The sequence below is a fragment of the Archocentrus centrarchus genome, chromosome 16 (assembly GCF_007364275.1).
Source record: "Archocentrus centrarchus isolate MPI-CPG fArcCen1 chromosome 16, fArcCen1, whole genome shotgun sequence".
Lineage (NCBI taxonomy): Eukaryota > Metazoa > Chordata > Actinopteri > Cichliformes > Cichlidae > Archocentrus > Archocentrus centrarchus.
The window spans coordinates 5,822,959-5,846,292 of record NC_044361.1 but is presented as its reverse complement, the minus strand read 5'-3'; the positions used below and the strand labels follow the sequence as shown (position 1 = coordinate 5,846,292).

Below are 23,334 nucleotides of genomic sequence, written 5' to 3'. Positions count from 1 at the left end.
TACAATTAAAATCTCTTCAGGCAGGAACTTATAATCTTGTAAATTTGTAACTTATCATGTTTATTGTATCTCTCAGTGTGCTCTCATTTCTGCCTTTTATTTCTAACACAAGAGAAAATAACAGATTTATAGAAATAACTAGTTTTTATTTAAACCAAAGTATAATCCTTTTTAAATTTTTGTTATGTGACAAATTACAATGGATTAATAATTTGATTTCTAAGTGGTACCACGTGTGAAACATACCTGGCAGCAAATCATGACCTTGCATAAAAACATACTTATTTGTTCTGCTTTGTCGGTTGAATATATTTAGGTTCCCCGTGCAAAGTTTGGCTCAACAGATTTCTATATAAATGTTATTCCTTCAACTGAGAATCTGTGTTGGCTTTGGGCTCTACACACATCACTCACCCATTAATCTTGGCGTAGAGTACTCTCCTCAGATTTCACTTTTTGAGTGGAACATTTAATGCTTCTGATTATTAATGCTTTCTTTTTTTTTGTTGTTGTTGTTGTTGGGGGGGCTGGATTTATCTCTAATTAAAAAGCTACACGCTACACTACAAAGCCCTAAATAAACAGAAGAATTATAATCAAGCAAGAAAAAAAAATATTTTCTTGAAGAGTTTCAATATGTGTAGCAGCTTCCCAAAGCATATTTTGTTGCTATGAAGAACATCCATTATTTTGTTAGCTAAATGTGGCAAGACCAAGCATGATAAAACCAAGGCAAGGCACAAGGCTGGGAGGAAATAGAGAGATCAGAGATAGAATAGATTTAAAATGGTACAGAGATTGAGAAGAACAAAGCTGGCACTCAGAAGTCACTGTGGATGACTTCAACTGAAAAAAGACCCCCGCCTACCCTCCACCTAACACACACACACACACACACACACACACACACACACACACACACACACACACACACACACAGCGAGTCCTTCAAAGCCAGATTGTGGTCTTTAGTGTAAATAACATGTGCTGTGTTTGATGCAGACAGAATTAATGACAACACTCAGTCCAAATAACAGAGGGCTCATTTCCGTCTGGCCTGCTCTCCTTATGGAGATGAAAACACCTCATCGGCACGGACAAAACATTTATCTCTGCGTATACGTGTGTCTGCATTGTCTCCCAAAAACATGATTAATAATAATTTTTAGAATTAAACATCTGGTTTGGAATGCGTGCTGTCTTAGTTTCTGTTCTGTCAGATCAAATTGAGAACTTTTTATTTTAATTCAGTGTTAAAACGTGTTTTTCTTCAGTCTGTCTGTAACATTTGTATTATTTAGGTAAAGTTGGTGACCAAGCCCCTTAATTAATTTCTGATATCTCTTTTAAATGTTGTTAAAATGTTGTTAAAATAAGAATTGAACAGTTTAGACATTGTGTGTGGACGCAGCCTTTAAAGAAACCAAAAAAAATTCTCAGAATATTTTTCTTTCCATCTGTCTTTTCAAGCTTCTGTTTTTGTGTTGCCCTTTTCATTTATTTGCATTTGTCATCAAATTGCTTCCACTTGAGCACTTTGGTTGTGTTATTCAGCATGTGTGTGCATTTGTGTACACATTCACTTCACTGGTTGCCAGTGTATCTTTCTGCTCTAGCAGTGACGCCGCTCTGTGATTTTTAAAGAGCCAAAGGGGGGCGACCGTCTCGCTGTACGGAAAGTGAAAATTACTATCCTGCTTTTGAAGACCGTTTATATTGTTGCCATACAGGTATTCCTTTCTGTTCCTGCTCCATGACTAAGTGCTGAGTCACAAGCTCCCGATGCAAGAGCAGGCAGTCCACCTCCAGCCGCCTCTGTTGTGGTGTTCGGAAGGTGCTTGTTTTTGACGAATGCAGATTTATTGCCTCCGAGATATCTTGTAATGGCTGAGTGAGACGGGGGAGTTGGTGACTACGCAGACAATTACAAAACATGGGAATGCTGGAAACAGTTGTGTGTAATCATGCCACAGGCAACAGGTGATTTGGCTTGCTGAACTGGGTGAGAATGTTTTGCTGCATTTACAGTCATAGGCTTCAGAAGAGTCATGACTGTCAATGGAAAACCTTCAAGGGTATTTTTAAAGGGCTGCTACTGCCAAGCCTATTGCAGCAGGGAATGTTCAGACATGAGAAAAAAATACTGGAAAGATTATGAAATTTGAACATGCATGAAGTTTGAAAAAAGCTATGACCTTTTGTTACATAAATACCTGCACAATAGTGTATGGTTCAGTTACATTTCACTGAGTGCATATGTATGCTGGTGAAATACTACGTTATTTTGTAGGCAGGTTAAACACATCGCGTGATGTTTGGTTGTTCTCCGAGTGGGATAACTTTGGATTCCATTTCCCAGTTCAGTCATGGAAGAGGCAGCACTAGCTAGCTATGTTAGAATAGCTTGCAAGCAAGAGTACAAGCTGTTGGATCTGCTGGATCTCCTTATGTCACATGACTTAGATTAGATGAGATTAAACTTTATTAATCCCTTTGGAAGGGTTCCGTCAGGGAAATTAAAGAAAAATTACTTTTTGTAGCTGTGAGCAAAACAGCAATAAAAAGTTAATAAAAAAAAAAAATTATTGCCCTCATTATGCACAGACTAAGGTACTAGCAAGGGTTGTGTCAGTGCTGTAATGTTGATGTTGCCCCAAAGACCAAAGTAAAACAGTAAGCACTGTATCAAAAACTCACTTCTGTCAAATTCAGTTCAGTATTGTGCAATCGAGTTTTTCGTCTGTAGGTAGGTGTGCATGTCAAGGTCTGAGGAAAATGGAGTTGGAACTTTAATTTACCAATGGATGACCTCAGAGTTCAGTGGTAATGCTTTCCCTCACCACCTCAGTCGAAACATGCATGGATTGACAGCGTCCTCGTCTATTGTTTTGCCTTCAATTAGGTGGATTGAATCTCCACCATCAATTAGCCGATGTCTTGAGTTCCGCTGTTCTTTTCACTCAGCGAGAGCGGGCCATCTCTTTTCACCTGAATCCTAATGACGCCTCGCTCTCTTTTTGTTGCCATGTGCTCCTATACCAGCTAAGGTGTCATGCCAGCTGAAAAGAAAAGTGTCTTCATCCAAACAGTATCACACTTCTTTCCCAGAGGATCAATAGCTCCTTCTTTGTACGCCAACTGGCTCAATAATTCATGGGTGCCAATTTAAAAATGCAATGAAGTAGCTGTCACTTAGCACACTCTCTCTGCTCTGGCTCTCGGCGACGATCCCGCACGAAAGGCCATGCTTCCTGTCAGTGACTCAGTTTTTCTGTGTAACTTGAGCACAGGCTTCACGCCTCTACTGCCATCTTCTTCTTGCTGGTTCACGCCTGCCTCTGTGGTGTGTAGTTACCACTCGGTTATTCGATCCTTGTCCTCGCCGGTTTCCTTTTCACGGCTCCATGATTAGGCCCTATAGTGTGTCAGACTCTCCCTTTGACACCTCAGGTTGGTTATCTGACTGTAGAACATTTTTCTTTCTAAAGGTGCATTTCTTCCATTGTGTTGTGATGCTCAGAAGGTACAACAAAGCCCCCAAGTACTGTATTTTCTCAGCTTTGAATGGAATATACTTGTAATTATATGATTGCATAATTTTATAATTTATAATTAAACATGCTATTTTGTGATCTACACACATTTAAAAACATAGCAATATTTATGGCTATATTTAAAAATATAGCCAATATTTTCATTATTGAATAATGTGATTATAGGTACTTGATAATCAAATTCATCTCCAAATCTAAAAAAAATATGAGCTTGTAAGGATAAATAACACTTGCAGAGGATTTTTTAGTCCAGTATTTACTTATAACCTGTGATAGAAAAAGGAGAAGATAGTGGGATGTTTGTCCTTTTGATTTGATAATTTACTCTACTCAGTTTTTGATTGGACATAAAACAACATGTTAAAAATAAAGCATTCATGTTTTGCACCTGTTTGCTTATCTTGATTTCAGTAATAAGTACATTTTCAGTCAAAGATACAACCCTTTTAAAAACAATTTCATGGTTTAATGTTGCTCTTCATCAATCAAACGGTGCACACAAAAGTCACAAAGTGTTGCTGACGTCTGGATCAAGTCCAGCTCCTGGCATCTTCTCTCGTTCCCTGAGGACATGGGTCACTCTGTAACGAGAACCAATGAATTTTTAACTTGATTCTGAACTGATAGGGAGACCAACATTTACAAAGAACATAGCTGCTTACATACTAGAATTCATTTATTTCGGGGGTTGTTCAAAGGGTGTCACAATATTGTGTCATATATAAAAATGGTGCAGTTTTTATTAAACTCAAGCGCATGGAAGTGATGAGATTGTCAATCACTTTTGGGCACAAAAAGTCAGACAATAAACAAAAAATTGCCGTAGATCTTTTGATAGCATCGTTATCTGAAACATTTTTGACCATTGCAGAGTAGAGTGAGTGAAAATCCTTGTTTGTGCACTTTGTGTAATTGGGTGTAGACCAGAGAAAACCCAGTATTTCCCGTTGAGCAAGCACTTGGCAACCTGGGGGTGTGGGGGGTGTGGTAATGGGCGGTGGTGATGGTGGAAAAACATTTTCAACAGGAAGAAATCTTAAAGAGTAACCTTCTGCCTAGATGGGTTTGGGTGAGAAGACAGAGGGGAGAGAGGAAAAATATATATAGTACCAATCAAAAGTTGGTTTTAAATTTGGTTTTAGCTGAAGTGATTTCTAGAGCTTGAAGGTGTTTTTATCCTAAGAGGCAAAGTGATAGTATTTGTAAATCCATTCTTATTAATTCAATTAAGGGCATAAGGGTGGTTATTTTATTTGCTGCTACCATCACATCTTATAAAACTGGTCATATGTTATTCAACATTAAGAGAAAGTTTTAGTTTCTTTAAAATAGCTGAGAATTTGTGGCAAAGTGCATGCAAATCTGTATGTAAAGCATGACTGTATTCAGTCAGAGTCCATTATCAGCCCTTCATATGGATTATTAGATTTTTCTCTGGTGTCTGCTGGTAATTTCCCCCCATATTTCCCACACCTCTCATGCAGTGGCTGTGTTGAAGCGATCTGATGACCACTCATGGAGATATTTGCTGCTTACGTCACATTTGGTTCCCGGCCCCGTAAAAACTGGCTTAGTTTACATTTTAGGCTCTTAGCAGTCATTCTTGTCCAGAGCAACATCACTGAGAGAGTATGTCTGTGATTGTAGAAGGAATGCATAAAATGTGGGGAGAAGAATGACAAGTGGAAGAGGGGTTATAAATAATGATTAATGATTTTGTGCACTTTTCATTATTTGGTTTCTGATCCAATGTTTGTTCACTTTATTTGTTATTCACTATGAACCACCTCTGTGGCGTACTGATCAGAGAAATGATACAGTTCACTGAAAAAAAACCCCAGCTTTTCCACAACCTCAAACCTCTCTTGGAGATGAGTATTTCTCTGTCATGCAACAATAAAAAATGTTGCATTTAATTCGATGGTTCACTAAACGATTCTGTGCTTCTGAGAGCCTAAAGAAATGCCAGATGAGTGTTCAGTTTCAGTAGAAGCTGGGTTGATTTTTTTTTTTTGCCAAGTTACGCTAAAGCACTCTAATGGTTTCCAGGCTCGTTGGGATCGGTAAAACATGTCAGCATCACTTGTAACATCTGTCGAAATACCGAAGATTGCTAAATCACGTTCTGAGCAGTCAGGCTCATCAAAGCAACACATTTGCATTTGCGTGTTAGTGTTGTGAATTCTTGCCACTGTCTTGACCTTGTGAACTCTGTTTCTCACCTTAAAATTCCCCCTTATGTTTTCTCACATGAAAACAGCCCTTTTACAGGATCTTCTGTCTGCTTTTACCGGGAATTTTTTTTTTTTTTTCCCAATTTAATGCCACATGTCTGATGAGTAAAATGTCTAAATATTATTTTGAACTAGTGTTCAACACATAACAGACAACTTAAAACATAACAGACAACAGAAGCCAAATTTTAAATTGTGTCTTCAGGCACTTTTTTTTACTAGCAGCCTGTTGCAAAAAGACATAGTTTTTTAGATGATCTATAAAAAATGCCAAAGGGAACACAGCTGACAGGCATCCTGACACAGGACCTGAGAGATGCATCTGACCCTCTGGTTCATCTACCTACTGTTCACTGAAGCCTCATCAGTAGTGGTCTCAGTGGAAGGGTGGCTGTCAAGAAGCCATTCTTAAGGAAGGGGAACAGGGAGAAAAGGCTGAGGTATATGAAATTACTAGGGATGGGACTTTAACACGTTAATATCGATTAATTAATTACGGGGAAAATAACAAATTAAAAATTTTAACGCATTTTAATCGCACTTTGCACCGTGGAACATTTCTCAGTGCACCAGTTCCAGGCATACAGATTATATTGATGCACAATGTCAAAAATTCAGGGGCCACATCCTTCGAAGGATCCGGCCCATGTAGACCGAGTCCTTCACAGCCCACGAAGACCGCAAAGGCCAGAAGTGAGCGGCTAGCCTTCATATCAGTGTCACCTCCCTGACCTCTGCGTAGTTCATGTCGCCCCACAACCGTGAGTGCGAAGCACAGCTGTGGAAAAGCAGCTGGTTAAACGGAGAATGAACTTTTTCTCCTTTTTGTGGTTTAATTTGAAGTCTTTAATTCAAAATAAGCTGTTAAAACAAGCATGACACATTATAACATCAAGGAATACAGCTGAGCAAGTGATTAATTTCCAACTATATTAAGTGAGACATTAATGTTGAATAAAACTATCCAGTTATGATGCTTAACTTTAATTTCAGGAGTTTGCTTATCACAGGAGCACTTCCACCCTTCATTGGTCTGTGTAGTAGACTGGTGGGAAAATGAACAAAATTTTGAAGTTTAAGCTTATGTATATTGATTCATTCATCAACCAAACTTAAATTAATATTTATCATGTTAAATATTTAAATGTGATTAAAATGTGATTATTTTGATGAATTCATTACAAAGCTCCTTATTAATTAGATTAATTTTTTTAATCGCGTCCCACCCCTAGAAATTACACATGAACTAAAATCAGTGGCAGCAGGTTTTATGGAGTGATGAATCCAAATTTGAAATTTTTGGTTAGTCATTACTGTGTACGGAGGAGGTCAGGAGAGAAGTCCAACAGTGAGTGCCTACAACCAAATGTTACAGCGTGGTGGAGGCTATGTCATGGTTTGGGGCTGTATTTCAGCCGGTGGTGCTGGAATCTTGTCAAAACTGATGGAATAATGAATGTGGAAAAGTACCATCAGATTTTGATCTATCGTGCAGTATCATCTGGAAAGCATCACATTGGCAATGGTTTCATGGTTTCATTTTTCAGCATGACAATGATCCCAAACACACTGCCAGTGCAGTAAAAGGATACCTGGATAGAAAAAGATAAAATGGAACCCTATCAGTCATGGATTGGCCTCACCAGAGCCTGGTCCTCAACGTTATTAAAGCAGCGTGGGATCATCTTGACAGAGAACAGAACAAAAGGCAGCCAACATCTAAAGAAGAGTTTTTAATGTCCTTCAAGAAGCCTGGAGAACTATTGGTGAAGATTACTTAAAGAAAATACAAGAAGAGAATTCAGGCTATGCTGAAGAATGAAGTTGGTCATACCAAATATTGACTTTCAAGCTGGCTGGAATTGTACAAACTCTGTTTTTGCCATATATACTGTATTTCCATGTGTGGTTGCATGTGTTTCAATAAATGACTGCACATATTTCCCATTTTTCCAAGCAAAACACAAAGAAATGACAGGAGGCTGAAGACTTTTTCACAGTACTGTACACCTCGAAGACTGTTGTACACATCAAGTGTTCAGCTCAGTTGAAGTTGTGTTTTTTTTTTTTTTGTCATTAATCAAGTGAATTTAATTATTTAAACTTAATCTGAATGTATAATATCTGATATAATATCTAGAATTTAGTATGGTGTGTCTATTTGTTTGATTTTGTAAACATCCTCACATTTCATTTTTATATGTTTATGCGACAATACTTGCGATTTCCACTACTCTTATTACTTACAGGCGATGAGCGACAGACCATTCATTCAGAAACTGTTTCGACCTGTTTCACCTGAAGGCAACACGCACACGCTCAGCGACCTGCTTAAGGAGACGTACCCAGCTGCTATAACAAATGATGGTAAGTCCACACACAGGCATCCTCGAAGTGAGGAGGTAGGTGAAATGTTGTGTCTTTACTCTTTTTTTTTTTTTTTTTTTTTTTTTTTTTTTCTTCATAGTGAACGACACGGTGTACTTTGCACTCATCTCCTGAATAACAGATAACTGTGATGCCATCAAGAGTAATACAAGCAAAACATCAGTAACACACAGGACTGTAATGCCAACATCACCACCAGCTAACACAAGAAGTAGCAGCCTTGTGTTATCTTTGCTTTTCTTATCAAATGTGGGTCATACCATCTTCCAGAAGTGAGAGAAGAAAAGAAAGGACCTCTTCTTCCTTTTATTTATTTATTTATTTTTTTTACACTGCCACACGAGGCATGTCTATGATTCATTCTTAGAGATAATGAGATAATATAACCATGAGATGGTCTCGATGAAGAAAAATAGTGGCAGTTGCCAGAAAAAAATGAACCGATATGGAGAAGGATGAGAGGAGATGATGGATAAAGAGTGATGAGTCATTAAGAGACAAAGTAATATGATGTTAAGTCACATTACTTACTTCAAGTCTTCCTGGCAGGAAGACTTGAAGTAAGCTATAATCTTAACAAGAAAGGGAAAATGTTTGGTACTTTATTATTTTTCTGGACCATCTCCACTTTAATTTAAAACGAGTACCTAGAATCACGCCTTTCTTAAATTCAAAGGCAAAGGGATGCTTTAGAGGGTTAAGGACAAGGAGAGGCATAGATCAATATGCTGAGATTTACTTTATTATTTATGTCCATTTTGGGGGGGAATTCATCTTTGATATGCCTGCTAAGACCCCAGTGCCATATTTTGAGCTCTGGAGCTTAAAGTTAATGGCTATGCTGTGTAAAGTGACCACTTGGAGAAAAAGTTGGCAACAGCAGAGTGATGCCAGTGGCATATACACATTAAAATATATTAAATGAACACCTTGTGTGGCATAAAGGCTTTGTTCACCTGTGGCATACAATTTAGTTGCAGCTGTGGTGGAGGTATGGAAATAATGAAAGAAGAGAGGGAGAGAAAGAGAGCAAGAGCAGTCTAAACAGGCGGTGTCTGTACAGGAGGAGAGAGGAAGTAGATAAGGACACAATAGTGTGTTAGGACAGAGGACCCACAGGAAACTTACCTGCATGAAAGAGACAACCCCCCCCCCCCGACCTAACTGTCTGTTTAACATTCACTCTCTTTCTGTCTCCTCCTGATTGTTTACATTTAGGGCTTTCCACAAGGATACAGAGCAGCCAATGGAGGAAAACTAGCCAGCAAAATAAAAAATGGCAATGAAAGTAAAAATCTGATCAATGTATTCATATACAGCTCTTAATTTTTTACTTAGAAGTCTGACTGATTGTAAGTGTTACTGTGGAGACCTCATACACTATATCAGGGTTACTCATTGCGCAGCTCCTGAGTCACATGTGGCTCGCCATGCTTTATTGGTGGCTCTCGTGACTGGTTACAAAAATGTGCCGGCACAGCCAATACATTTTTAAAGCATGCTGCAGAAACATATAATGCGCTCTACGTTCCAAGCACTTGTATTTGTTTTCTCATTTTGCCTCAATTAAAGTTGGTACCAAATGGGGGATACTGTGGAAACTGGCAACACAGGCATTGTTTCCAAGGAAACAGTGCGAAACAGCGGCACACTCTGCAGCCACACCAAGACAGCAGAGCGTGCTACACGGCAGCAGCAGTTCTATTAGCTAGCTAGAGCAATATATTCAAAATGGAGCGATCTATAATTAAACAGAGACAAAAAACAGACGTGAAAAATAGTGAGGATCAGGAATTTGAAGAAGAAAACAAAAATTCACATGACGATGTTGGTGAGGGGACAAGCACATCAGTGACGGGCGTTTTGAGTAAAAAATAAAAGGTAGATGCATCCAAGAGGAGTGCAGAAAGTTTCAAGAGAAATGGACAGAAGAATTCTTATTTGTTCTAAACGGCACAAATCCTCTTTGCTTAATATGCATTCAGACCCGCTCAGGCTTCAAATGAAGCGACTTTGAGCGCCATTTCAAAACTGCACATCCAACATTCAATGAAAATTATCCACCTAGCAGTGAGCTCAGAAAGAGAAAAATTGCACAGCTCATTGCTTCACTTTCAGAGCAGCAAAGTCTCATCAGCAGAACAACCTCTACAGCAGAATGTTTAACAGAGGCATCTTGAGGAGGATATTCTCAATGCACTTTTGGTATTTTTTGAGGAAAATCATCTCATTTGGTCCAAACGTGCAAGTGATGGTCTGATGGTCCCCCAAGCATGCGAGGCAAGGAGAAGGGTCTTGTTGTCCTCATGAAAAAAAGAGATGAAATACCTCATTTAATCAGTTTCCATTGCATTATTCATCAAGAGTCCCTTGTATCAAAGCTCGGAAACAACAGATTTCAGAATGTGATGCCAACTGTTGTGCAGGTTGTAAATTATATAGTTTCCAGAGCACTAAACCACAGACAATTCAGACAGTTAATTGAACACTATGACACAGAATACAGCGATCTAGTGATGCACAGTGAAGTAAGATGGCTGTCCCGTGGAAGGGTGTTGGAGCCGTTTCTGAGCCTCCTTCCTGAAGTTTGCACTTTTTTGGACAGCAAGGGAAAATACCAGCCAGAGTTAAAAGACCAGATTTTGCGATGTGAATGAACATAAAGACATGTTTAATTTTATTGAAAACCCCTTCCGAGTGGAGGCATCCTCACTTACACACACCATCATACAACTCTGCCCTGAAAGTTGTGCCAGGCTTGAAAGTGAAATAATTGAGCTGAAAACAAATGAAATCTGCCAAATGGAACCTCAAGATGGTGTTTGTCACTTCTGGAGTTCAGTTTCTGAAGCAGACTTTCTCACTTTGAACTTGGTGATATTGCGGCTCTCCCCCTGACTTTGTTCTGTCAATATGGCTCTTTTGAAAAAAAAGTGAGGATCACTGCACTATATGGTTCATACAGACATGTCACAATGATACTTGTTGTATTACCAGAAACATAATGGCACACTTTTTTTTTTTTTTAAAGAAAATATACTAGGATAATAGGGATTAATATAAAAATACTTGAATATTGTCACATCTTAAAGGTACAGTTAGTAATTTAGATTACTGTCTAATTATGTCTTACACACAAATTGATGCATTCTCATAAACTTATGATTACTCTATTAAAAATACATATGACCAGGCATCGGTTTGTGGAAGCCGCCATGTTTCCCCATGTTACACCCTTCTGCAAGCCCAAAATATAACCCATGTTTCTGAAACTCTGGTGCCAGTCTTTCCTTGTGTTGCTGCTTTTAAGCCTGGTTGTAACACCCCCACTGTATTAGTGGCCGGGAAGGATATCTCCCTTCCAACTAATTGAGTTTTAATCGCATAGTACACTAAAGTTAGAAGACGAGAAGTAGGCATTAGCCTGCTTTGGACGAACATTTAAATTCATGTCTACACCTTAACACTCAAGATATGAAGGATCACCCCTGTGTTTTATCTTCAACAAAAAAAGCAAAACCATGAAGGAAAGAATGCGACTGGCATCTTAATAAAATGTCATCCTCTTCCTCCTCACTTCAAGCCTCATCTCCTGATCTGAAATCAGGGCTCTTAATGCATGAAATATGTATAAACATGTTCCTGATATCATCGTAATAACTTATTGTCAGCAGATTAGACACATGAGACCCTCAGGGTAACATTATGCCAGCTAATGTCAGGCTTAAGTATCCTAAAATCACACTTTTCCTCTGATAAACATTTTGATTACAGTCTCACATTGCATGAGAGTTCATTCACTAAGCATCAGAGTCAAACAAAGTTGCATCCCCTTCAAAGACAGCTTCACTAACGCTGGCTAACAGAGGAGCTAACAGAAGCTAACAGCAGCTAAAAACAGCAGTGCTTACCAACTGAAATGTTCAGCATATCCTCAACAACTCACCTCACTATCGCTGTCATCGGTCAGAAGTGAGCTTCTCTGACTCATCGACTTGTATCAGATTTCTTTTACAACATTTTACAGCCTCTTCCAGATTAAATAAATGTGGACACTATTCACAGCTGAGGTAAACAGTGGACTGACAAACTTCCACTTATCAGTAAATGGGGAAAGAGCAAAGAGCTATTTCCTTCAAGAGTTGGAAAAAGTGAGTAAATATAGAATAGAATAGAATGCCTTTATTGTCATTATACAGGATGTACAACGAGATTGGAGGAAAGGAAGAGCTGTGAGCCGCGTCTGTGTGCGCCGCCATCTTTGAGCCCCAAATATTGGACGTTGTCACAAACAACACTCCAGAGGAAAAACTATGTTGTTCCCTAAACATGCAGAGATCTTTGTTTGGAGTGACATTGGATAGACAGGATTTGAAATCAATATATCAGATGGACAGTATACTGTACGTGGAGTGGTTTGGAGACAAAGTAAGAAAGCCAAGGCTGAGATGGTTTGGACATGTGCAGAGGAGGGATAGTAGATATACTGGACAGAGGATGTTGAAGATGGAGCTGCCAGACAGGAGGAAAAGAGGACACCCACAGAGAAGATGGGTTGGTGTGACAGAGGAGGATGCTAGTGATAGTCTGAGATGGAGGCAGATGATGCGCTGTGATGACCCCTAAGGGGAGCGACCAAAAGAATAATGATAAGAAGGCTGGCTAGTTTGTCAAATCAGATTTATGAGTTTTAAAATTTTATACTATGCAGAATATTCAGGTATGTAGCTCGCTGCATTTCTGTGGCAGATTATGAATTGTTACAGTGCACCACATCCCTCTGGGGTCAAAAGTTAATGGTGTGTACTTGCAGTTTGTTTTCTAACAGTCTCTGCATGTTGAAGAAATTCTCCTGAATTAGTATTAATAACTAAGACTTTGAGTGAAAAAGTGTCCTTTGTACAGTTTATTCCTTTTGTACTGTCATAGTTTCCCAGCCTTTATTTAGAACCTTTGCAACCTGCCAAGTACAGCGTTTGTGGTTTCAGTGAACACTTTTGATATCTTTTTCCTGTACTATATAACATCTTTGTACTGGCCCAGTTTTACCTGGTTATTAAAAATTAAATTTATAGCATTGTAATTATTGCCAGATTTTAAAATTTGCTTAAAATTTGTCTGACTGTTGGGACAGATGTAGCCTCTTTTTTTTTTCTCTTCCTCTCTTTTTGTTTGTTTTTGTCTGTGTAGTTTTCCTGATCTAAGACTCCTTTTTCCGCTTTGATCATCTATCTTGATCTCAGGTGTAGTCTTCATCTTCCCTGTCTGCTCTCAATGTCTTTCATGTCTTTGACTTTAAATCTGCTTTTCTTTTCTCTCCTCCCTCTCTGAGGAGTCCGCCAGCCTGCCTGCTTGATCAAGGTGAAAGTGGCCCTTTTGTCTCTTGTCGTTTGTTTGGTTTCCACCTCTTCCCTGGCTGCTAGATGAGTTGGGTGATAGCCAGGGATTATGGCGGCATGTTTGGATTAGAGAGACCGGGACGTGTTGTTCAGGGACTGGGCGAGGTGCTGGTGTTTGGGGGAGGATTGCTGGTACTATTCTTGAAGAGTTCAGAGAACTTTTCTCTTTTTTTATGCCAGCACCCGAACAAAAAGAAAAATCTGGGGTGCTCTACATCTGTGTGATCTTTCAGACATCAAATAACAAGGGTTTTTCAAACAAACTCCTCCTCTGTTATGTCTGAGAGAGGATTGGTGTTGACCCCTCTAGGATCCAGAAACCAGTTGTTGCAAACAAATGGAGGTGGCTTGAATTAAGACAAAAAAAAGGGGGATTCCCAAATCATTCTCTCAGCGGTGGCCGAAAAGTCTGAGTTGCCGTTAGGCTTTCGTTCCCCTCATACTGCGGGAAACAAACACATAGCAACATTTTCCTGTAAGCAGTGGTCAACACTGACGTGTGCTGAAGCTGTCTCATCTATTTTGTTTTTTGGTAACAGGTGTGTTACTGAGCAAGCTTTTGGTAGGAATGTGTCTTAGGTTCGCCACAGAAATCAGAGCCTTAGAGGTGGTGCTGCCTACATGCCTGTGACAGACAGTTCTTGTAAGCAAAGTTGCAGGTTTGATCGGAGGTGAGCGCAATCATGAAAAACCCTTGCACTGATTATTGTCCATGAATAATCACAGGAAAACCCCCACCTTATCATAGCTCCTGGAGTCCCACCCTGACCAACCCCCCTCTTATTTCAGTGACAAATCTGCACAGTGATCTCTTAGTGCACCCTCTTTCCTCCTCCCACGTTCACCATTTCAGTAACATGTGTGATACAGCCCACTCACTATTGGCAGGTTCCCCCATACGGGCTACATGAGGAGCAAATAAGCTTGAGTTGTATTTGGTTCAGCTCCTTTCAGAGGCTGGAGGGGGAAGTGTAGGTTTCAGTGGCTGTTTTGATACAGAAGATATAGTGGGTTATGGTTCATGTGCGCGGGCGTCTGAGATGTGCACCAGTCAGGGGAATTCAGAATGGCTCGAAAGCCTGCTTGATGACTCTTTCTATTGTTGATTAAAATGTGGTCAGCTGAGCTCTTCTGCTTTCTAATTCTATCCACACAACTTTACTGTAAAAGGCTGCGATGCCTGTGAATGTTTTGACAAAGATTTCAACTGTGTTGTACACGTCAAAACAAGTGGAAACATCAATGCACGATTGGTGGTGGGATCAACGATGTTAATATTTTGCCTTGTACTGGATTTTTCCACATCCTTAAAAAGTCTTAGATACACATTTACTAATAAAAGGTGGTTAAAGTCTTAAGTGGGTGCCAGTTTAGCTCAGTGGCTGAGCAGGTGACCATATGCAGTGTGGTCAGAGGGCAGCGGCCTGGGTTCAAGTCCGACCCTTGCTGCTTTTCTTCCTATCTCTCCCCCACACTTTCCTGTCTATCGCAACTACTCTGCTATCCAGTAAAGGCAAAAATGCCCCCCCCCAAATGTTTTAAAAAGTATCAAATTACACTGAATTTATTCAATTTGACTTGTCACTGTCAGAATTTTCAGTACACGATGCTGCTATTTTTACCCCCCTCTATAGATTTTTATAATTCCACATGACTGCATTGTTAAGGGTACGTTTTTGTTCAACTAATCCTTTCACACAGTTTTTATCTAGTCTTTACAGGTCTTAAAAACAGTTAAATTCAAACTGAGTTGAGCAACACATGACATATTACACCTTATCATTATCTATCTAATAAAAATTAAGTCAAAAGAAACAATGTGTGGAAGGAACTTGGCACAGCCCATGATTCAGTAGCTTGTTGAACCACTTTTAGCAGCAGTAACTTAAAGTAACCTGAAGTAGGTGTGGGCGATATAGCCTCAAAATTATATCAGAGTATTTCGACAAAATTTGCAATGATTATATTTTTTGAAGATATAGAAAAAAAATGCTGAACAATGTTTTATTGATTTTTGCAGCTTCTGGGAAACTATATTTAGTTGTTAAAATAGAATAAAGGCAATTTTCCATCTGTCCTTTCATCCAAATTGTCCAGTGTTGCTGTCAGTCATGGCACTACCTAATTTACCTAATTGTCAGTCTATTACCACAAGGTGCCAGCAGCAGCATTATAGTGCAATAAACATCATAATACACAGTGACACAGCATAAGTCAAATGTAAGAACAAACGTAACCTGTTATAGTAATCTTATTATAATTGAATAGCCTAAATGCATTAGCTGTAAGTGAGACAGTGTGTGGGATTTACATTGAAGTAGTTTTATGGAATTTTTCTCCTGGCACGCTTCTATTCACAGTCGGGTGTGTGGAGATTTTGAATTTGAATTTAGTTTGCCACACATTGTATCTCGGGATCGAACTTTTTAACCAGTTGCTTAAAACCCTGCTTTTCCATCATGTAACTGCATCAGTAATTTCCATTCACCGTTTGCTCTTCCTGTCATATGAAGTACAAATAGTGACGCTGCAGCGATGCTCAGTTGAGTCATTTGCTTTCATTTGGGTTGCACATCATCAGCTGTATGCTGTTTGCGCCTTTAGTGGGAAGAGTTCTCATGCATATTTTGCAAGGTATTGTGCTTTGTTGGAGATTGTTGAAGTAGCTCCTTTTTTTAAAGCCATCATCGGAGGCTGACATGTGGCTCTCTTCTCAGACATGTCTGGGTTTATCTTGTTGTTGTGTACACTATACTTAAAAAAATTCTTTGGATTTACTTAATAATTTTATGTCAATTTTATGTCGACAATTTCCACGAAACTCAGTTATGTTAGATGTAATTTACTAATATTATTAAAATAAAAAAGACTTACGTGCAACCAACTTAACTGTTTTTGGTAATTCCAACTATATACAGTCAACTTGGATTTAATTAAGAAGTCAACATTCAGCTATCTAAACAGGCCAACATAAATTCAAAAAAATATAGTTTCTTCTGCTTTATGTAACTGTGTTAATTAATACCAACATAAAAATATTTCATTACTTAACTCAGTCAGTTATATTTAGTCAGAAACTAAACAACTTAGCAAATAAACTTAAACTTAACAAATTTAAATGAGTACGACAACCACTGGATTTAGTTTTGTTGGACTTACTAAATCAAATTATCTCAACAATTTCCACACAGTTAGTTACGTAAATTCAAAACACACTATTTTGGTTCTGTGAAAAACTCCATTTATTAAGCAATGAAACACAATATAGCACCAACCTGCTGCACTGACTGTGTTTAAATGACCTAACAATAGATTTGTGTTACCATGTAAATCAACATTTCAATCTGTTGACAATATTTTACTGTTTCTGAAAAGTAAATACATTTAAAATGAGCCCCAGTTCACTCTGACATTTATTCAGTTGGATTCCTATCCTGAGGTTACAGGGCTGCTGGTTTTCTGTATTCATATCAACAAATCCTATCAAAGACCCACTGAACAACAACTGGGTTCAATGACGATGTTTGGAAACATAGACAATACCAAAAAAAAAATATAGAAAGTCCCCACCTCACAGTTCAACTGTATAACACACACAATTAACTTTCTATTCACTCCTAAAACTTAATTTAGGACGCATTTCTCAATATCTGTCATTTATATGTGCCAGTTTCAATATAAAAAAAATGATTCTTCTTAATTTAAGAATTAAAAAAATACATCGGATAACAATCTCATGGGAGCTGCAGAAACCCAGTGATTTTCTGCAATTAAAATATTTTCAAATTAGGATGAACAGAATACCCAGGTACATACAAAATTATTTATTACATTTTTTCCCCCTTTATCAGTCATCTAAAATTAAAACCACTCCAAAACCTTAAGTATAACAGAAAATGCAATATAGGAAATGTGATAATATCCCAGCTACATGCTTTCCTCTGTTCCTCTACGTGTTGTATCTAAATTGTTCCTTCAGATAGTGTTTTGTTTTTTTGCACTTGAGCCTTTGTTGAGGCAGTTTTCCTCTGGAAATGTGTACTTAAAGTCCTAATATAGCACATGCAATGCTCCTAAGGTTGTGAAACACTTCCACACCTCTGATGATGACAACACCTTCCAGGTCATCTATGGGTTCTGCATGTTTATGTTTCATGGCGGAACATCATCACCATCATCTCATTCTTACACCTGAGAAAAAAAGCAGCACTGTGGCATTAAGCAGCAGACTTATACTCATCAAAACCTCTGCCGTGACAATAAACTTTTTATCATGCACTTTGCTGCCTCTGTTTTCATTCACATTATTTTTTACATGTTTCTATGATATAGTAAAGATCACAAGGATTTCATAAGTTTCAACAATTTCTACTGGCAAATAAATTCAAATTCTCTTTCGGCAGTTGTGCCACTGTCAAAACCTTTGACCACAACTGTATATGGGCCTGTTTCTGTGTGTGCTGAAGGAAGCACAGCTGTGTTAACATTTTATATTTTTCTTATTGTCAAAAGTTTGGATCCAAAGCAAAAAGGAACTGAATCAGTAACAAGTATTGTGCGTGTAATTAAATCCTGATTCGTATTCGATGTACGATACCTGAGCCACCCTTTACTTCTTCATATTTTGCTGGGCAATTAGGAAAAAGGTCTATGAGACATAAAGAATATTAAGACAAAAATCAAGTTTTTACATTTCCAATAAGCTTGAAAGTCGATATCTGGTATGACCACCACCTTTATTCTTCCACACAGCCTGAACTCTCTGAGGCAGCTTTCTTTTAATTTCTTTAAACAGTCTTCAGGAACAGTTCTCCAGGCTTCTTTGAAGGCCATTCGAAGCTCTTCTTTGGATATTTCTGCCTTTTGTTCTGTTCTCTTTTGTCTGTTTGTTCTCCACTCGTTCAGTTTCCTCAAATGTTTTAAGGACACGCTGCACACCATGCTGAGATACGCCAAGTTTTCAGCTAATAATTCTTTGGGAATCATTTTGTTGATGAATGTTATTAAAAGGAATGCTATTTTCTTCTATGTTACTGTGCTATCTTTGGCATTTTTTATGGATTAAAATAAAGAAATGGAAACAAATGATGTGGTAGGTTGCTAGTAACAAAGTGCCTACATAGATCATTTAAAATTAGTTTTTTATTAAATTCCTGGATTGTAAATGAGTGAAAAAGCAGCCAATGCTGTGAAAAATTTTGAAAGAGTTTCAGAAAGCCTGGATGTTACTATTGCTTAAGACCACTTTAAATAAATTACAAGTCTGGCTACTTGGAGGGCAGCACAGTGCCCCAGTGGTTAGCACTGCTGGGTCCTGAGTTTGAACCCACCATCTCGGTGGGCTCTGAGGTTTGCATGTTCTCCCCATGTCTCCCACAGTCCAAAGAAATGCAGTTAGTAGGGTTAGGTTAATTGGTGATTCTAAATTGGTTTAAATGTGAGTATGAATGGTTGTCTGTCTCTTTGTGTTAGCCTTGCGATAGGCTGGCCTGTACCCTGCTTCTCACCCTATGGCAGCTGGGATAGGCTCAAGCCTATATAAAGTACAAATAGAGATCACATTTTGAGTCTTTGAGAGTAATTCTGCGCAAAGTAAAGTCTAAAATACTTACCAGATACTCCATAAGTATGCACATTCTTCTCATTTAAATGATATAATTCTGTAGCAAATAAAACAAATATGTAAGGAGGTTTTTAATATTTTATTCTGCACCAATTAACTAGAGATCAACCAATGCACGACCAAACTGTTCAGGCTCCCAATTTTTGGCATGCAACTTCATTTTTGCATGTTCATGTTATTTTCTTGGAATGGTGGAATACACATTAATTTGGGGCACATGTTCTAACACCACAAGAAGGACCTGTAAAGTGTTTTAAATTACCAGTGCTTATTTGTTATATAGTAATTTTATATTATAAGGCAAGATACTGTACATTAAACAGTGTTTGTGGAAACCACATATAATAACGATCTAAACAAAATATTTGCAGTGTTTTCATTGCATTCATATGCAGCCCCAGAGGCAACAACGACTGCAAACCAACAAACAGCTACACCGACCCTCACTCACTCTGCAAGTTTACTGTTAGCCATCAGCCTGGAGCTGAAACACTGCTGGTGTCTCAAATTATCGAGCCTGCTCTTCAACACAAACTAACTCACCTTTCTTAACTTGCAGCTGTAGTTCATCACCACAGCTTTACTGAGACTTTCTGACCACCACAAACAGACCACAGTCCTGAAAAGCTCTCTCTGAATGTGTCTGACCTGTAACTAAATTGCTGCAAAACTCAGAACTGCATTGTAGTAATGCTGCTTTCAGAAGAATTCGCTGAACTCTGATTCATCAGCTTAACTGCAACTCTCTTTGCTCGCTAGCTACTATGTAAACAGCCTAGCTCGCTAGCTAACATGAACTCCCATATGCTCAGATATTTCACACATTTCTGTATTTATGAAGTCTAACACCATCATTATAAGCACATACTGACATGGTAGCTTCACACACTGGATGAAAACATACTTACTCCAGTCATTATTTGGATGTTGCTGGTTTTTCCCGCTAACGATTGTTAGAGTCCAGTTCAAGATCTTCCTTCCTGCCACTTTCCCATCATACATGTGTGTGCTTCTGAGCATGTGCAACGTCTGGCCTACAGGAGGTCTTCTAGGACATTTTTAGTATGTCATATTAATTGTTCGATTCACTAAGCTTGGTTAAGTTGTTTTAAATGAACTAGCTTGTGTGGCCTTAACAAGTGTACATTTTAAGGTAAACCTGCTCAAGGGGACTAGGTTGAAAAAGATAACATAGATATATTAAGTAAGTTTGAAATAGGTATATTTAATTGATTGAACAACACTTCAAGTTCACTTTTTTGAGTGTAGAGAATGTAAATGCATGGTATCGCTATATCATTGATATCATGATGTGATGCGATGACACTTTTATATCACATAAAATTTTATGCCGGTATTATTGTAGACAATATGATATGGTACAAGCTTTATGCGAACTAATTGTTTTCTGTATGATTTTATCAGCCTCTCACATCATTGTGGAGGAATTTTGGCCCACTCGCCTTTATAATGTTGCTTTAGTTTACTCCTGGGAAAATTGCCAACTGCCTTGAATGCTCCCCCCTTGTGAAGAATCTTTTTCACTGTATATATTGATGCATGCTAAATAATCCAGGTAAGGAAATCTTACAAAGTTGATTCTGTTGATTTCATGTTCACAGCATTTTCAGTGGGAGAAACATTTCCTCGGTCATCCAGGTGATTTATTTGGTCTCTTTTGCTACCTTATAAATGGTAGAGTTGCATAACAAAAGTAGCACTATTACTTAGCAATGAGTGCTCATGGCCAATTGAACAATGGCCATTAGAATTTGCATATTAATGATCATGAAACTGAGCTTATCGCTCATTATTAGGCAGCGGTGCCAGTTTCGGTTGTTGTGCAGCTGCAGTCAGCTGAGACTAAAGGAGGCACTTGGATTGACTGACTGATGAAACAGATGAACAGAATCAACTCTGCGACTTTCTCACTGTAGATTCTCTTTCTCACAGATTTCATATTGTTTGGAAATTGCATTATAACCCGATTGATCAGCAGGAACAATTACTTCTCTAAGATCATTGGTGATGTCTTTCCTCCTTGCCATTGTGGTAACACGCACTTGAATGCTACAGACCAGCATGACCACCATGAGTATAAGTAGCCACTTTGAGTCATTGACACTGAACCACTGAACCGAGGAACATTGCAAAACCGAATTCACATTTTCTCTCAATGACTTGAAGATCGTTACCACCACACTAAACTCCTTGAGATAGGATTACTGTAACTCATTCTCATGGAATATTTCTCAGTACGTGCTGTAAAAGATGCTACAAACAATGGGATATAATTTAGGACAGTGCTTTTTATAAAAATATATAATAAACACATTACAGTTTTGTCATTAAACTTAACTAAATTCACTACCTTACTATGGATTTTGAACTAAGAGTATATTTTCATGTTTGATGTAAGTGCAAGCTTGGTCTTATATTTTATTTAAAGTACTAAAAAAAATGTCTTAAATATTTTAAAATTAATTTGCTTATTTTTCTAGTGTTGGCTATGATGTCCAAGTGTACAACTTTTTGAAACCGACTCAAATGTGTTTCTAGCACAGTGTTTGCAAAAGCTCAAACGTGTGGTGAAGATGATTAATGTCAATCAAGACACTTATGATTAAGATACATTGTTTGGTTTCTTATATTCACAGTTCTTGTACCCCTGCTGATTAAAGGTTAACATTTGAAAACCATAGCTTTATCAAAGGTCACTGGTTTTGTAGAAAGATATTGAAACTCTAGCATTCAGAATCATTATCTGAAATACGACCAAGTTTTACTTCCATTATGTGCAAGTACTGTGTACATATATATATATATATATATCCATATGACTGGCTGTTACAGGCAGCATAACATTCTCCGTGGCATCTCCAGACCCTTTCATATCCATCACATGGGCTCAGGGTGAACCATCTCTCATCTGTGTAAAGCACAGGATACCAGTGGTGGACCTGGCAATTCTGGTTTTCTGTGTGAAATGTCACTCAGGCTCCACAGTGCCAGGCAATGAGCACAAGGCCCGCTAGAGGATGTGGGGCCCTCAGCTCACCCTCATGAAGGCTGTTTCTGATTGTTTGGTCAGAGACATTCAGATCAGTGGCCTGCTGGAAGTTATTTTGTATGCCTCTGGCTCTGCTCATCCTGTTCCTCCTTGCACAAAGGAGCTGATGGGTTACGGACCTTCTACGGTCCTGTCCAGCTCTCCTAGAGTAACTGCCTGTCTCCTGGAATGTCCTCCATGGTTTGAGACTGTGCTGGGAGACACAGCAAACCTAGTGGCAATGGCAGGTATTGATATGCTTTCCTGGAGGAGTTGAACTACCCCTCTGTCCTTATCCCAGCTCGCCCCTACGGGCGGTCTGTTTTGCCCTCCAAGCTCGGGTCCTCTACCAGAGATCTGGGAGCTTGAGGGTCCTGCGCAGTATCTTAGCTGTTCCCAGTATTGCGCTCTTCTGGACAGAGATCTCGGATGTTGTTCCAGGAATCTGCTGGAGCCACTCTCCCAGTCTGGAGGTCACTGCCCCGAGTGTTCCGATTGCCACGGGGACCACTGTTACCTTCATCTTCCACATCCTTTCCAGCTCCTCTCTGAGCCCTTGGTATTTGTCGAGCTTCTCGTGTTCCTTCTTCTTGATGTTCCCGTCACTTTGTATTGCAACGTCTATCACCACGACTTTCTTCCTTTGTATGTCCACCACTACGATGTCCGGTTGGTTAGCCACCACAAGTTTGTCTGTCTGTATCTGGAAGTCCCACAGGATCTTAGCTCTGTTGTTCTCAACCACCCTTGGGGGCGTGTCCCATTTTGACCTCGGGACTTCCAGGTCATACTCGGCACAGATGTTCCTGTATACTATGCCGGCCACTTGGTTATGGCGTTCCATGTATGCCCTGCCTGCTAGCATCTTGCACCCTGCTGTTATGTGCTGGACTGTCTCAGGAGCATCTCTATACAGCCTGCACCTGGGGTCCTGCCTTGTGTGTTACACCCCAGCTTCTGTTGATCTTGTGCTTAGAGCTTGCTCTTGTGCTGCCATGATTAGTGCCTCTGTGCTGTCTGTCAGTCCAGCCTTGTCCAGCCATTGGTAGGATTTCTCTATGTCAGCCACTTCTTCTATCTGCCGGTG

The 23,334-nt window shown here is 39.1% G+C and overlaps 1 protein-coding gene across 1 annotated transcript in view; it reads left to right on the top strand.

Moving 5' to 3' along the window:
- The window catches only part of atg5 (ATG5 autophagy related 5 homolog (S. cerevisiae)), a 46,749-nt gene that overhangs the window by 13,171 nt on the left and 10,244 nt on the right, over nt 1–23,334 (top strand). Inside the window, exon 7 of the mRNA XM_030749801.1 lies at nt 8,038–8,155. Coding sequence (XP_030605661.1) covers nt 8,038–8,155 — 118 coding nt within the window. The remainder of the gene's footprint in view (nt 1–8,037; nt 8,156–23,334) is intronic.